The sequence below is a fragment of the Notechis scutatus genome, chromosome 5, assembly GCF_049901735.1.
Source record: "Notechis scutatus isolate UNSWTSFEM ecotype Mainland chromosome 5, rNotScu1.2, whole genome shotgun sequence".
In the NCBI taxonomy this organism is placed as follows: domain Eukaryota; kingdom Metazoa; phylum Chordata; class Lepidosauria; order Squamata; family Elapidae; genus Notechis; species Notechis scutatus.
This window is the reverse complement of record NC_142013.1, coordinates 51,404,833-51,419,329: the sequence shown is the minus strand read 5'-3', so window position 1 is coordinate 51,419,329 and position 14,497 is coordinate 51,404,833. Positions and strand designations below refer to the sequence as shown.

At 38.0% G+C, this 14,497-nt stretch overlaps 1 protein-coding gene across 2 annotated transcripts; it reads left to right on the top strand.

The window, feature by feature from the left end:
- Window positions 1–209: 209 nt before the first annotated feature.
- CFAP298 (cilia and flagella associated protein 298) lies at window positions 210–13,193 on the top strand. Of its 2 annotated transcripts, XM_026664163.2 has the most exons (8): window positions 210–329; window positions 4,006–4,146; window positions 4,797–4,964; window positions 8,901–8,968; window positions 11,198–11,356; window positions 12,034–12,165; window positions 12,655–12,750; window positions 12,843–13,193. In XM_026664163.2, exons 2-8 carry the CDS (start codon window positions 4,008–4,010, stop codon window positions 12,951–12,953), a joined length of 873 nt encoding a protein of 290 aa, XP_026519948.1. In that variant the 5' UTR covers window positions 210–329; window positions 4,006–4,007; the 3' UTR covers window positions 12,954–13,193. The 2 variants fall into 2 exon arrangements, with proteins under 2 accessions (XP_026519948.1, XP_087822819.1); XM_087966693.1 differs by lacking the exon at window positions 4,006–4,146.
- Window positions 13,194–14,497: the final 1,304 nt, after the last annotated feature.

Below are 14,497 nucleotides of genomic sequence, written 5' to 3'. Positions count from 1 at the left end.
CTGGACAGGTTGCCTTTGCCGCAGGTCAAAAAGCTTCCGGAAGCTCGCGCGTTTCCCGATTCTTCTGCAAAGCGTGTTTCTATAGCAACCCTAAACAGCCAATGAAAAGCGCTCCGTCCCTTTTGGAGGCCGTGTCTTTGAGTGACGGGGAAGTTGCGGTTCTTCGCCGAGCTCCTCTCTATGGTTGGCTTTCAGGACGAAGGCTTCCTGGGTCAAGGGTAGCCTTTGGCGCAGCGGGCAGGGATCTGCGAGTCCCGCTATCGCCGCGTTTCTGGTGGGCTAGAGGGGAAGTTCGGTCTCCAGGCCTAGTTATAGGTTGACCGATCCAGGTGAGAAATGTTTCCATCTTGGCTGTTGGGGGTGATCGAGAAGGTTCCGTTGTTCGGGAAGCCACTGCGTCTGTTGGTTGCCATGGATACAGACTACAGTACATTCTTCGCCCTTTCTCGAGCTCTTTATCTTTCGCTTTTACTTATTTCCTCAACTGTTGTGGCAGATGCGTTTGATAAATCCAGATAAATCATTTATGAACCAGAATTGTTTCTCTTATTCTTTTATTTTTCTTATATGTACCCATTTCATGTATTCACAACTATGTATACACTTATACTTATTATCTTGTAAACAATTGGCAAATCAAATAAAATAAATAAAAAAATAAATAAGCTGGTAGTGGGTTTGAGGCCATGGTTAATAGAGGAGCTTGAAATTCCAGGGTGATGAACAAGCCACAGAATGTCCTACATTGCAGAATCGGAAATAGATTTTACAACTTTGTACTATCAAATAATTCTGTAACAATATTCATATGCTAAATTTTCAGTCCTATTGTGTGGAAAGCACTAGGTGCTGGAGAGGAAAGGATTCATACATTTGTGAGCTAGACTTCAATGACAACAGTTCTATTTTAGCTTTATTTTTTTAAAAAACAACCCTTTGTCCAGTTTCTAGTTGTATCATTAATTTTTGTATTGTTTAATATAGTTTTAGTCTGTAGATATCTCGTGATGATTTGCAGATCACAAATAATGCCCACATTCTACACCTCTTGAATTTCTAAACTGCCTTTAAAAGTAGTGTCAGATACTGTCCTCAATCCTCAGTATCAATACTGAAAACTGAAAACAAGTTCACTTTTTACCTAAGTATTTCAGCAAGGGCACCAATTTAGAAAGAACTCTTGCTGACTATTATCCCTTGGTCTACCCTGAGGATCACTTTAACTGTAACTGCCCCTAAGTCTGTTGATGCTGAACTCAATCAAAACTGTGATCAATGAGAAAATGTTCAGTGGCCTGTTTGAGATCAGGCAATGGTTGTTTGAGAGAGAGTTGATTATAATGGGGGGGGGGGGGTCCTTGGTGCTCTTTGAACTGGGTTGTTTTCTTACAGAGATTTCATTACCCAAACTAGGTAACATCATCAGTACTGATAATATTACCTAGTTTAGCTAATGAAATCTTTGTAAGAAAACAATCCAACTCAGAGAGCACCAAGGACCCCACATTTTAATCCTGCGCTACAAATATTCTTTATTGATTATAATCTGTAAAGGTATATGTCTTGATACAACTTCTGTACTTTTATGTAGATCTTGGAAACTCTGGATAATAATGCAGAATTTTATAGTACCACACAGAGAACTCACCATGGAATGGAAAATAGTTAACCTTATAAGACAGTGCCAAGAAGAACTGTTATGCTACACCTTCTAACTTACATTGCACCAATTGTTGCTATCAAAACCTGCTGCAAGGTTCAGGGCTATCAAAGTTGTATTCTGGAGGCAGGGATCCTGCTGTGGACAGGCAATGACATCTTGGTGGTGATGGGAAAGGGAGATATGGTAGGAACTTGGGGCTGCCATTCTCAGAGAATACATCAGTATTTAGTGCCAGTGTCATATTACAGTTGCCCATTGCCCAGTGATCAAAGCCAAGGAGGCCCTGGTACTCAACTGTTGCTTCTCATTGCCACATTCTCTAATAAAACTTCACTCGTCCATGATTTAATCAGGGATGAAAAGGCCTGCCTTGCATGTATTACCAAGATCTGGTTTGGAACAGAATTGGGGTGAGGGGTAACCCTCTCAGAAATGTTCTAGTAGAAAATCCCTCCAAAAGAAGTCTCTCTTTAAAGGTGAGGCTAGGATTCCATTATATTAAAGCAGAATGATTTTATTGAACAAAGCATAAATAGGGTGGAGGTTAAAGAACCTCTTTAAAGTGTAGATTGTCTCTTGGATTGGCTGTTTTCTACTTATAATATGTTACCCACATTATTGGTTATTATTATACTTTGACAAAATTACTGCTGTTGATTGGGTCGGTTAATGTGTATTTTAATATTTAGAGTGGGAAGATCAATGAGATAACTTTTTTCTACCTGCAAAACAGAAGCCTTTAGTTAAGTATATTTTTTATGCTTCATATATATTTTAAATATACGTATATACATCCAAAAACTAACTCACATTCTTGCAGTTAATACTTTCACTTATCTTGTTAGCACCTTGTTACTTTAAGCACAGCTAAGAATTCCAGGCTCCACTTCACTTTTTCCAGCAATTAAAAAGATCTATTATGTTATTAATTCTACTGTAAAGGTTGTTTAATAAATAAAATTGGGGTTTCTCTAAAAATTAGCCCCAAATTCTACTTTAGTGCCCAACTGGGTTTTGTATCTGGCATTAGCTACAACCCCAGCACAGAGGCAGGAGGTAGATTTTGTCATTTAGGAGACCTTTTGACATTCATGAGTGTTGTTCCACAGATAATTGGATGTGAAATCCTATTGGTGAATTGTGTTCTGGGATTAAATGCAATTGCCACCTTACTACGTGATTGCTTTTCTAGCCAAGCCGCTGGATGATGTTTCCAGGTTGACAGCGTAGTTTCCAAGGCTTCCCATTTTGTGGGACTTCAATCTTCCTTCTCTAGGCAGAGAGTCAGAAACAGCTTGGGACTTCACGGCTACCATGGCAGAAACAGACCTGACCTAGGTTATTGAAGACATATGAGGAGTCATACACCAGATATGATTTTTGTCTAGGTGCAATGATAACATGATCCTGCTATTCTCTTGCATGGATAAAGAATTTGTTGGATCAGAACCTGTTGTGTCATAGGGACCTGATGGGAATGTGGACTTATGTCTGAAGTTCTGCAAAGTTGCACTGAGGTCTTAGGTGTTGCCTGACATGGGTAGAGGATGGCAACCTTGGATCAGATTATGCCTCTGTAAAGTCTTTTGGCTTCTGAGTGCTGTGACATAGGATGGGGTTATTTGCAGGTCTGCCTTTTTCTCAGTTGTTTGTTCCCATCACCCAAGGTGGGTATGCTTAAGGTCCCATTTCTAAAGCAATGCCATCTAATGGGATCTAAGAGATGTGCCCTCACTGTTGCTGCATATGCCCTTTGGATTAAGCCCCCTTCCCCCACATATTGGGCCAGAATGGAAAATGAGCCTGTTTTGTAATATTAATGTATATTGTCACCAGCCTTGATTCTGTATTGTTTATATATTGCTTTTTGCTTTGTTTTTTTTTAATTTTGACTTTTTTATATTTATTCTTATATAAATGAGTACTGGGTTATAAATAATAGAAGCTTTGTTTTCAACAAAATTTACATATTGTTGCTGTATTTAACCAAATGGAATCACACCACGCCTAAGGGGAAACATAGCAATAACACTTAGACTTATATACTGCTTTGTAGTGCTTTATAGCCCTCTCAAAGTAGTTTACAGAGTCAGCGTATTGCCCCCAACAATCTGGGTCCTCATTTTACCCACCTCAGAAGGATGGAAGCTGAGTCAACCTTGAGCCTGGTGGGATTCGATCTGCCAAATTGCAGTAGGAGTAGCTTGCAGTACTGCACTCTTAACCACTGCGCCACTGAGGCTCCTGATGATTCTCTGCCATGGGTCTAAATTTCAGGCTGCCAAGGCTAGAATAAATTCATAATTAATATCTACCATGCACTTGTGTTTCTGCTTTAACAGAAATGGTTCTGCTTCACGTGAAGCATGGAGATGAGAGCCAGTTTCTTCTAGAAACAACAGGTAGGGTTTCCATTGAAGACTTAACACAGGAAGTAACCAAAATCTATAATGGAAGACTCAAAGTTCAACGTCTTTGTGCAGGTATTAAATATGTCAATTTATTATTTTGTCCTATTACCTAAATTTCTTAGATAAAAATATAACAATTTAATAATAATTTATTAAATAATATATATTATATAATATACGATAGTTATAATGTAAACATAATAAATAATAAATGTAATAAATAATAAGTAATATAATTATTATAATTATATTTATTATAATTTAATACAAATAATTTATTGTATTAATTCGCAACTCTGGGCTATTCTGAATCCTCTTTTTGCTTACTCTTTATAGCCAACACACTAAGTTCATGTCACAGATGAACTTTCTGAATATTGGAAACTACTCAACCAATTCTGCTGGTTGTACATTTTTCTAAAATTTCTCTTCATGGATTACTGTTGTGGTACATTTTGTGCTTTCTTTCAGTCTGTTATTAACTGCTATCTTTTTCTAAATATATATTTTAGCAATATTTACGGTGTATTCAAATAGGAACGGATTATAATCTTTTTTAAGTATGACCGTGTCCTCTGAGAAATTTGTAATATATTCTAATAATATTAAATAGATTGCAGAATTTGTTATACTGCTGCAGTGGTACTTTATTTTAACAATAACAATGGTTAAAGGACATTTTATGTAACATCTCCATGTCCCACTCTTTGTTCTTTTGAAAGAAATGGAATCGCTGGCAGAACACGGTATTTTCTTACCTCCTAACATGCAAGGTCTGACAGATGAACAAATTGAAGAGCTGAAACTGACAGATGAATGGGCAAAAAAATGTATTCCCAGTGGTGGAAGCACATTTAAAAAAGATGACATTGGACGAAGAAATGGTCATGGTAAATAAATATATATATGAGTACATAACTTTTTGCATATAAAAATATCTTGCCAAATTTTATAAAAAAATATTGTCATATTGTATACTTTCAAATTTTGATTAATAAATATCAATGATAGATAACATTATATGCCCTGTGTGCAAGAAAGCTCAGCTAGCAGCACAACTTAAAACATGTTTCTAAAATTCAGTGTTGCAAAGAAAGGAAAAATGCTCTTTAGACTTTTGGTGCTATATTTCAGAATGCAATTCAAGGTTCTGAAACGATTTAAACATTAAATCCCTTCATCTGAGTATCTTCAGGGCAATCTTCTCCCAAGTACCTTTTAGATCAGTGGTCACCAACTGGTGGTCCATCCACCATTGTAGATCCACAAGAAAATGTTGGTGGTCCACAGAAAAATTATTTGCATTTTTTATATTGCACTCAATCAGGGGTCCTCAAACTAGGCCCCCTGGGCCGGATACATACAATGAACGTTTGTGTTGCTGCAGAGAGTGTCCCTCTTCAGGATCTTTTTGTGCGGGTCGGAGGGGGGCAGAAATTCCAACTTAGGATCTGCTTCAGCCTCCCGGTGCAGGGCTTTGGGCGAAGGCTAGAGGGAAAGGCAAAGATTGGCCAAGAGCCGGAGGGCCTTCTTCCAGTGGGACTGCATCATGGCCTGGAACTGGCTGACCATCTCAGCCCACTGAGCTCCAGGCACCGGTACCTGGCCTTGCACTCCCACAGGTCTTCCCTCCGCTTGGAAAGTCTATGCTCATAGTCCTCAGTGTGGTGCTTCTGCTGAGCCTCCTTCTCTGTCAGATCCAATTTAAACTGAGCCAGCTGTTTTGGCACAACTCTTTCTCGTGGAGACTGCTTAGCTCCAACAACTGCTTCCTGTTGGGGCCCTAAGGAGCCCGGGTGGGTAGGTGAAGAGTGACTGGGAGGGGAGAGCTGAGCAGAGGCTGGAGAGGTGCCCCTCAATGTGAGTGACAGCGAGTTGGCCACGCCCACCCAGTCACATGATCGCCTAGCCACGCCCACCCAACCGATCATTAGGCAGATCGTATTAGTGGTCTGCGGGATTGAAAATTATGAATTTAGTGGTCCCTGGGGTCCGAAAGGTTGGTGACCCCTGTTTTAGATCTTACAGGAAACCGCTGCTAATGATTCCATACTTCGAAGGTGAGAGGAGCTGGAGCTTGGTGGCACTGCTTCTCTCTAGCAAAGTGGCTGCTTTGGAATGGCCTCCTTTTAGAGATCAACTTGCCCCCTCCCTACTGGCTTTTTTGGAAGATATTAAATAATTAAAACCCAATTATTCCAGAGAGCATTTTCATGATTTTATTGACTTAATATATTGCACCATTTTTAGTATTTCATTCTGCTTTTCCCATTTCCATTAATCCTGGGGCCTATATTTTAATGAGGTAGGCAAGCCATAAGATTCCAAGGTACAGTTGTTGTATGTATCCCTCTCATCCCTCACCTGTCATTTGCCATCTTCCTCCTATTTCTCCCATCCTAGCAATTCAGAAAAAGTGATAATAAAGAATTGATTCCCTTTGTTGAAGAAGGACAGCCCTGCTCTCCTTTGCAAAGATTCAGTCAGTGGCTCAGGGCTTTTGTGTCGGTGCTTCTCTGTGGAAAAGAGAGGAATGTGGGACTTCACTCACATTCTTGTTAATAACGATATTAAACTACTTGGCATACTTACTACTGGTCTGTTCCCCTTTTCCATCCCTCTTGCCATCTGAGGCTTATATATGTGTCTTATTTTGGTACCATCCTCCTACAAAGCTTGTAAGATCTGTGCTGTGCTAGGTAAGATGGCATTACATTGCTTTTTCTATTAAATATATCCCACTGCACATGTATTTCTTTAATAAGCTATATACACTGCTCAAAAAAAAATAAAGGGAACACTTAAACAACACAATGTAACTCCAAGTCAGTCACACTTCTGTGAAATCAAACTGTCCACTTAGGTAGCAACACTGATTGACAATCAATTTCACATGCTGTTGTGCAAATGGAATGGACAACAGCTGGAAAGCATAGGCAGTTAGCAAGACATCCCCAATAAATGAGTGGTTCTGCAGGTGGTGACCACAGACCACTTCTCAGTTCCTATGCTTTCTGGCTGATGGTTTGGTCACTTTTGAATGCTGGCGGTGCTTTCACCCTAGTGGTAGCATGAGACGGAGTCTACAACTCACACAAGTGGCTCAGGTAGTGCAGCTCATCCAGGATGGCACATCAATGGGAGCTGGGGCAAGAAGGTTTGCTGTGTTTGTCAGTGTAGTGTCCAGAGCATGGAGGCGCTACCAGGAGACTGGCCAGTACATCAGGAGACATGGAGGAGGCCGTAGGAGGGCAACAACCCAGCATCAGGACCACTACCTCCGCCTTTGTGCAAGGAGGGACAGGAGGAGCACTGCCAGAGCCCTGCAAAATGACCTCCAGCGGCCACAAATGTGCATGTGGCTGCTCAAACAGTCAGAAACAGACTCCATGAGGGTGGTATGAGGGCCCGACGTCCACAGGTGGGAGTTATGCTTACAGCCGAACACCGTGCAGGACGTTTGACATTTGCCAGAGAACACCAAGATTGGCAAATTTGCCACTGGCGCCCTGTGCTCTTCACAGATGAAAGCAGGTTCACACTGAGCACATGTGACAGACATGACAGGGTCTGGAGACGCCGTGGAGAACGTTCTGCTGCCTGCAACATCCTCCAGCATGACCGGTTTGCCAGTGGGTCAGTAATGGTGTAGGGTGGCATTTCTTTAGGGGGCCGCACAGCCCTCCATGTGCTCGCCAGAGGTAGCCTGACTGCCATTAGGTACCGAGATGAGATCCTCAGACCCCTTGTGAGACCATATGCTGGTGCAGTTGGCCCTGGGTTCCTCCTAATGCAAGACAATGCTAGACCTCATGTGGCTGGAGTGTGTCAGCAGTTCCTGCAAGACGAAGGCATTGATGCTATGGACTGGCCCGCCTGTTCCCCAGACCTGAATCCAATTGAGCACATCTGGGACATCATGTCTCGCTCCATCCACCAACGCCATGTTGCACCACAGACAGTCCAGGAGTTGGGGGATGCTTTAGTCCAGGTGTGGGAGGAGATCCCTCAGGAGACCATTCGCCACCTCATCAGGAGCATGCCCAGGCGTTGTAGGGAGGTCATACGGGCACATGGAGGCCACACACACTACTCATTTTGACTTGTTTTAAGGACATTACATCAAAGTTGGATCAGCTGTAGTGTTTTTTTCCACTTTAATTTTGAGTGTAACTCCAAATCCAGACCTCCATGGGTTGCTAAATTTGATTTCCATTGATAATTTTTGTGTGATTTTGTTGTCAGCACATTCAACTATGTAATGAACAAAGTATTTAATAAGAATATATCATTCATTCAGATCTAGGATGTCTTATTTTTGTGTTCCCTTTATTTTTTTGAGCAGTGTATATTGACAAATGAAGTGTTTATATGGGGCTAAATTACTCAACAGAGCCTGCTACTGTTTGCATTTTTTTATTGCTGTGTAAGCTCTCTTTCCTTTGTTTAACCCTTATTCTTTGTTACCTCTGGCTCCAATATCATGCTGTGCTCTTTTTTTGGGGGGGGGGGGTAAATTAGATCTAATCCCTGCTGAGATTTATTCCTGAATAGACATGAATTTTTCTGTTTAACATCCTTGATCAAACACTTTATTGTTGGCTCACTTGGGCCAATTCCACACACTTAAGTTTTCTAATGTGAATATCTGTAAATCACTGGATTTTGTGATCTTTTCATATTGGATAGAGTTTAAGATAATATCTGATGTTTAATCACAATAGCTGATTTTTAATTTAGAGGCCATTTCAATACAAAATAGTATTTATATTACTTCCATAGTTATATAATATTGTTTACTATCATCTGCATATTTCTTTTTTAAGCTCCAAATGAGAAAATGAAACAAGTTTTAAAAGCAACCGTAGAAGAAGCAAAGGCAGTGATTTCTAAGGTAACGTACAATATTATTGGTGAAATATAATTTATGAGCCAGCATCTCTAGGCTATCAGAGACAATTGTTCTTAGGCTGTTCAAAGAATAGCAGGGAGTCTGATTCTAAAACAAACCACTAATTGAAGTAAGCTTGTATTTATTTAATTGCACTTTCTTGATTAAACAACCACATCTTTGGATTCATACCTAATGTGATGTAAAATATTTTTTAAAGAACCAGACTTGTTATTTATTTATTTGACTATTGCATAATGTAGATACTGTATAATCACGTAAACTCTTAAGTATAGTACAATAAAACCCATAATAATAAAAAGCCGAACATGCTTCAATGCCCATTAAAATTTGTCACTTCAAACTTAAAAATTAACCAGAATTAAAAGCCACCTAAAACAAAAAGGCAATCCAGTTCTACTTTTTACTCCTGAATACCTATCACAATAGACATGTTTTTTCAGCTTTTCTGAGTTCCAACAATTTGGGAATAAGCTGTTTCATGAAGCTAACATTTGAAAGACAGGTTCATAGTTCAAAAGAAACTTGAAATTCTTGAAAACTGGGTGCTATTCAGTGAATATTACGCAGTGATAAATGTAATGTTCAACACTTAGATAGGAAAAATCAGGTACACAGGTACACAATAGGTGATCCACGCTTTAACAAAAATGTTTAATATAAATAATTCTGAATAGATGATAAATTGGTAGTAGATAATAGCAATAGACAGAGAAATGTTATTCTAAAAATGGGAACAATATTTTTTGTTATTTGACTTTTGTTATTTAACTGTGCTGTCTGATTGTAGATTTCAGAGGAAGAATTCTTTCTTCCATAGTGTATTAGTTTATTCATTTTACAGAATAACACAATAACAGTTGGAAGGGACCTCAGAGGTGTTCTAGTCCAACCCCCTGCTAAGGCAGGAATCCTGTACCATTTCAGACAAATGTTGTCCAGTCTCTTCTTTAAAACTTCCGGTGTTGGAGCATTCACAACTTCTAGAGGCAAGCTGTTCCACTGATTAATTGCTCTAACTGTTAGGAAATTTCTCCTTAGTTCTAGGTTCTCTCCTTGATTAGTTTCCATCCATTGCTTCTTGTCCTGCCCTCAGGTGCTTTGGAGAATAGCTTGACTCCCTCTTCTTTGTGGCAGCCCCTTAAATATTGGAACACTGCTATCATGTCATCCCTACCCAATTCCTGTTCTTTATATGTTTTAGCCTCCAATCCCCTAATCATCTTTGTCGCTCTTTTCTGCGGTCTTTCCAGAGTCTCAACATCTTTGTTACATTGTAGCGACCAAAACTGGATGCAGTATTCCAAGTGTGGCCTTACCAAGGCATTATAAAGTGGTATTAACACTTCATGTGACACTTCTGTCCCTCTGCTAATGCAGCCTAGAACTGTGTGTCCTTTTTTTTTGGCAGCTGTGGCACACTGCTGGCTCATATTTAAGTGATTGTCCACTAGGACCCCAAGAACCTTCTTTTTTGTTTAAGTTGTTTCTATTTTATTTTTATTTATTTATTTTTATTTGTCAATCGCTTACAAGATAATAGGTATAAGTATATACATAGTTATGAATACATGAAATGGGTACATATAAGAAAAATAAAAGAAACAGTAGGACAGGGACGGTAGGCACGTTGGTGCGCTTATGCACGCCCCCTACAGACCTCTTAGGAAAGGTATGAGGTCAATAGTAGACAGTCTAAGGTTAAAGTTTTTGGGGTTTGGGGAAGAAACCACAGAGTCAGGTAGAGTATTCCAGACATTGACCACTCTGTTGCTGAAGTCGTATTTCCTGCAATCAAAGTTTGGTGTGGTTAACCTTGAGTTTGTATCCATTGTGTGCTCTTGTATTGTTACGATTGAAGCTGAAGTATTCATTTGCAGGTAGGACATTGCAATGTATGATTTTATCTACCATACTTAGATCAGACCGAAGACGGCGTAATTCAAGGTTTTCTAGGTCTAGAATTTCAAGTCTGGTGGCATAAGGTATTCTACAACGAGTAGAGGAGTGGAGAACTCTTCTTGTGAAATATTTCTGGACTTTCTCACCTGTGTTAATATCAGATACGTAATGTGGGTTCCAGACTGATGAGCTGTATTCAAATATTGGTCTAGCAAATGTTTTGTATGCTCTCGTTAGTAGTGTGATATTACCAGAGAAAAAGCTACTCTTTATTATCTTTATTATTTATTATTTATCTCTGTATTGCAGAAACAAGTGGAAGCCAATGTATGCGTTACTACCTGTATGGTAAAAGATGCACTCGACCAGCTCCGAGGAGCTGTAATGATTGTGTATCCAATGGGCCTCCCTCCATATGACCCAATTAGAATGGAGTTTGAAAATAAAGAAGATCTGTCAGGAACTCAAGTAAGTGTTAGTTTTGATTTTCTGGTTTTTATTTTTTAAAAATATTGTTCTTCCTACAGAGATGTTTGGAAAATGTAATTTGTTCATTAACTATGTGTTTATTATACTGCTGTACAATATATAAATTTTTTACATAGTGCTATATATTTACACTTTAAAAAGACGTTTTCCCTTGATATTTCATCATTGCAAGAAAGTAAATTCTGTTACTTCCACTTGTTAATTGTAACTGTTGAAAAAAAATATCTTAAAAAGAGTTATGTATTAGACTTGGAAGTCAAAGATTAAAGCTGGATATTTTATTGAAAAAACTGATGATGCCACCCCTCATCACTGTGCATTTTTAAGTCCTTATATTTCTTTCACTAAGAGTTAATTAACTGATAAGTTAAAATTGTTGCTCCCAGCACTCTGCAAACGGAAACTTTGTAAGTTCTGATCTGTGTTAATAAAGTCCATTTTAGTTACTGGCGATTTTTAGTAATTGAATAGTAGATGAGCCTTTCTCTTTTTGAGGTCCCTTATATAGATCTCAACAATGTTCTAAGGAATCCTTTAACCATTCAGAGCAGATTTAAAGGCTATGAAGAGTAGTACAAGGAAGGAAGTATATTGTGAGCAGCCATCTGCTCGTGTTCCCTTAGATTCTGCCTGTTGTAAAGCTCAGTTTGTTACAGGCTGCCCTTGAGATTGTTGAAGAACCGGAGGCCCAGCTGTGGTGGGCAGCAAAGGAACTGAAAAGAACAAACCAGCTCTCTGACTATGTTGGGAAAAATGAGAAAACAAAAATCATTATCAAAATACAAAAAGTAAGTATTTGTGACATAAGAGCAAAGTGAGAGTTTTTATATAGGTTTACACTCAGCCAAAGCAACATTTCGCCAGATTTATTATATTTGAGATTTTATTGTATTTTATATTTTTTAACTTCACACAGGTAAGCATGATGTTCAAAAACAAGGCAGACCTCATTTATAGCTATAAAAATGATTGTAGGATCATCATACCTCTGCACTAAAAACATTAGGGCAACCTGTCCCTCTGTTCCAGTACAGAGAAACTACCCTTTGTAAAGTAAAAGAACCCCGATTCACTCCGTGTGTGGCTGAATTACAGCCTCTGCAATTCTTCATCATCCACCATAGTGACATTGCAATCTGGAATTGTATGTTGCCTATTCCTGCTGTAGAGGGACTAATGTCTCTGTCTCTCATGACATTTTATTCATCATAACAATAGGTATTCCATTGTCAGATTAAGGCAGGTTGAAATAGATTAACTTCTGTTATTGTTCCCAGAAAGGACAAGGAGCTCCAGCACGTGAGCCTGTCATAAGTAGTGAAGAACATAAACAGATGATTCTTTTTTATCACAGAAGGCAAGAAGAACTCAAGGTATCAGGTGTTGTGCTGTGTTACTCTATTGAAAACAAGATAGTTACATTTTATGTGCAATATATAATTCATTTTCTTTTCATGTTTTTCAGAAATTGGAAGAAAATGATGATGATTCATTTTTAGATTCTGAATGGGCTGATAGTCATGCCCTGAAAAGACATTTTCATGGTGTCAAAGATATTAAGTGGAGACCAAGATAAAGCTATTTTTGCAAGCAAAAATAATTTTAAGATAAACATACACAGCAAGTTACATTAGTAATATCAATGCACATTAACTCCTTAAAACTAAATAAAATATTAGATTTGTATTTATTTATAATGTTGGTTGCCTCGCATTCAATAAATCTACATTGTTAAGATTGTTGTTCAAAAGTTCATATTTTTAAAAATATTACTGACATGGCTAACGTATTAAAAACTATTATTACAAACAATAAAGTTGTCCCTCTCCTTACATTTTTGCATTCTAAATAAAAATATTCCAGTTACCATGGCTTAGCTTAGAAGGAACTGAGGTAAACTCAAACTGTATGGAGGAAAAAATATTAGGTTCCACAAAATCTTAACCAATACTGGTTTAGAACATCACGTTAGTGTAAACTATAAGGAATATCAGACAATCCAGTTGGGAAGATAAAATCCTTTAATAGTGTAAGTAGAAGAACCTGACTGCACTGTACCTTGTTTGAATGGTACAGTTTCTGCTCATGTTCAGCCTGCAATCGGTTGTAAGTATAAATTAATTTGCAGGTTAGGTAGCTGTGTAAAAACAGCACTCAAATATTAAAAAAAATCATGGAGAATTTATCTTTTAGAGGCAATAGTAGAATTTGGAAGGAGATTTTTTTTTTCATTTCCAATGTTCACTTTTAATAGCAGTCCTGTTGAAAAACATTTTATTGTCTATTTATAAATACAATATTTTTGAATCAAATGAAGCCAATAATTGAATACTGTGTCTCTGTTGGAGGTAACCAGCCAGTTCAACTTCCTGCTCAGTGCAGCAATCCATTACACCATCCTGTTTGAAAACTTTTAAATACATTGTATTTTGTCCTCTGTTTATGAAAACTGGTTTTTATTCTCCCTGAAAGTATAGCATCTAGGACACAACCGATTTCTTTAAATTGTAAAATTTATGAAGTCACTGAAGGAAAATAATTTGATTATTAACTTTCCTTCAATAGCTCTTCATAATTTTCATAGTGTTTTAAATCCTTAAAGATTAATTTTAAAGATATATTAAAACTTTAGTAGAGATAAAAACTAAGAAAAACTTCTGAAGATAGAAAAAAGTAAAGAGCAAAAGAACAATGCCAAAATTACAGAAAGAAAAAGAAATAGAAAAAAAATGACTTCCTGTTTTCTTTTGCAACAGATATAGGTATAAATTTATATGAACTTCATACTCTACGTTTACATCATAACTTTCATTTTTGTTTCACACAAAAAGTCCAAAAGGGGTTTCCAGTCAGCATTAATTTAATGTCTTTTCTCTAATAAAAGCTGTTAATTTTGCCATCTCATTCTTCCATTGTCAAATCCTTTCATTGTACGTAACTATTTCCTCACTAATGATTCAATCACCTTAAAAGGTATTTTAAGGAGGGGAATATTTTGCTTGTCCTAACCAATGTCATATTTCTCCTGCATTATTTTTCTTGAGTTAAGTGAGTAATAGTGGCACTGGTCAGCTCCACTGGATATGGATGAAGCACATTCCTTATATTGTCCTATATGTA

Bases quoted from the DNA above. Each gene is read 5' to 3' on its own strand.
- CFAP298 (XM_026664163.2), top strand. From the start codon at position 4,008: ATGGTTCTGCTTCACGTGAAGCATGGAGATGAGAGCCAGTTTCTTCTA. The intron at 11,357-12,033 runs GTAAGTGTTAGT...AGTTTGTTACAG, and splicing joins AAGATCTGTCAGGAACTCAA to GCTGCCCTTGAGATTGTTGA. The intron at 12,166-12,654 runs GTAAGTATTTGT...TATTGTTCCCAG, and splicing joins TCATTATCAAAATACAAAAA to AAAGGACAAGGAGCTCCAGC.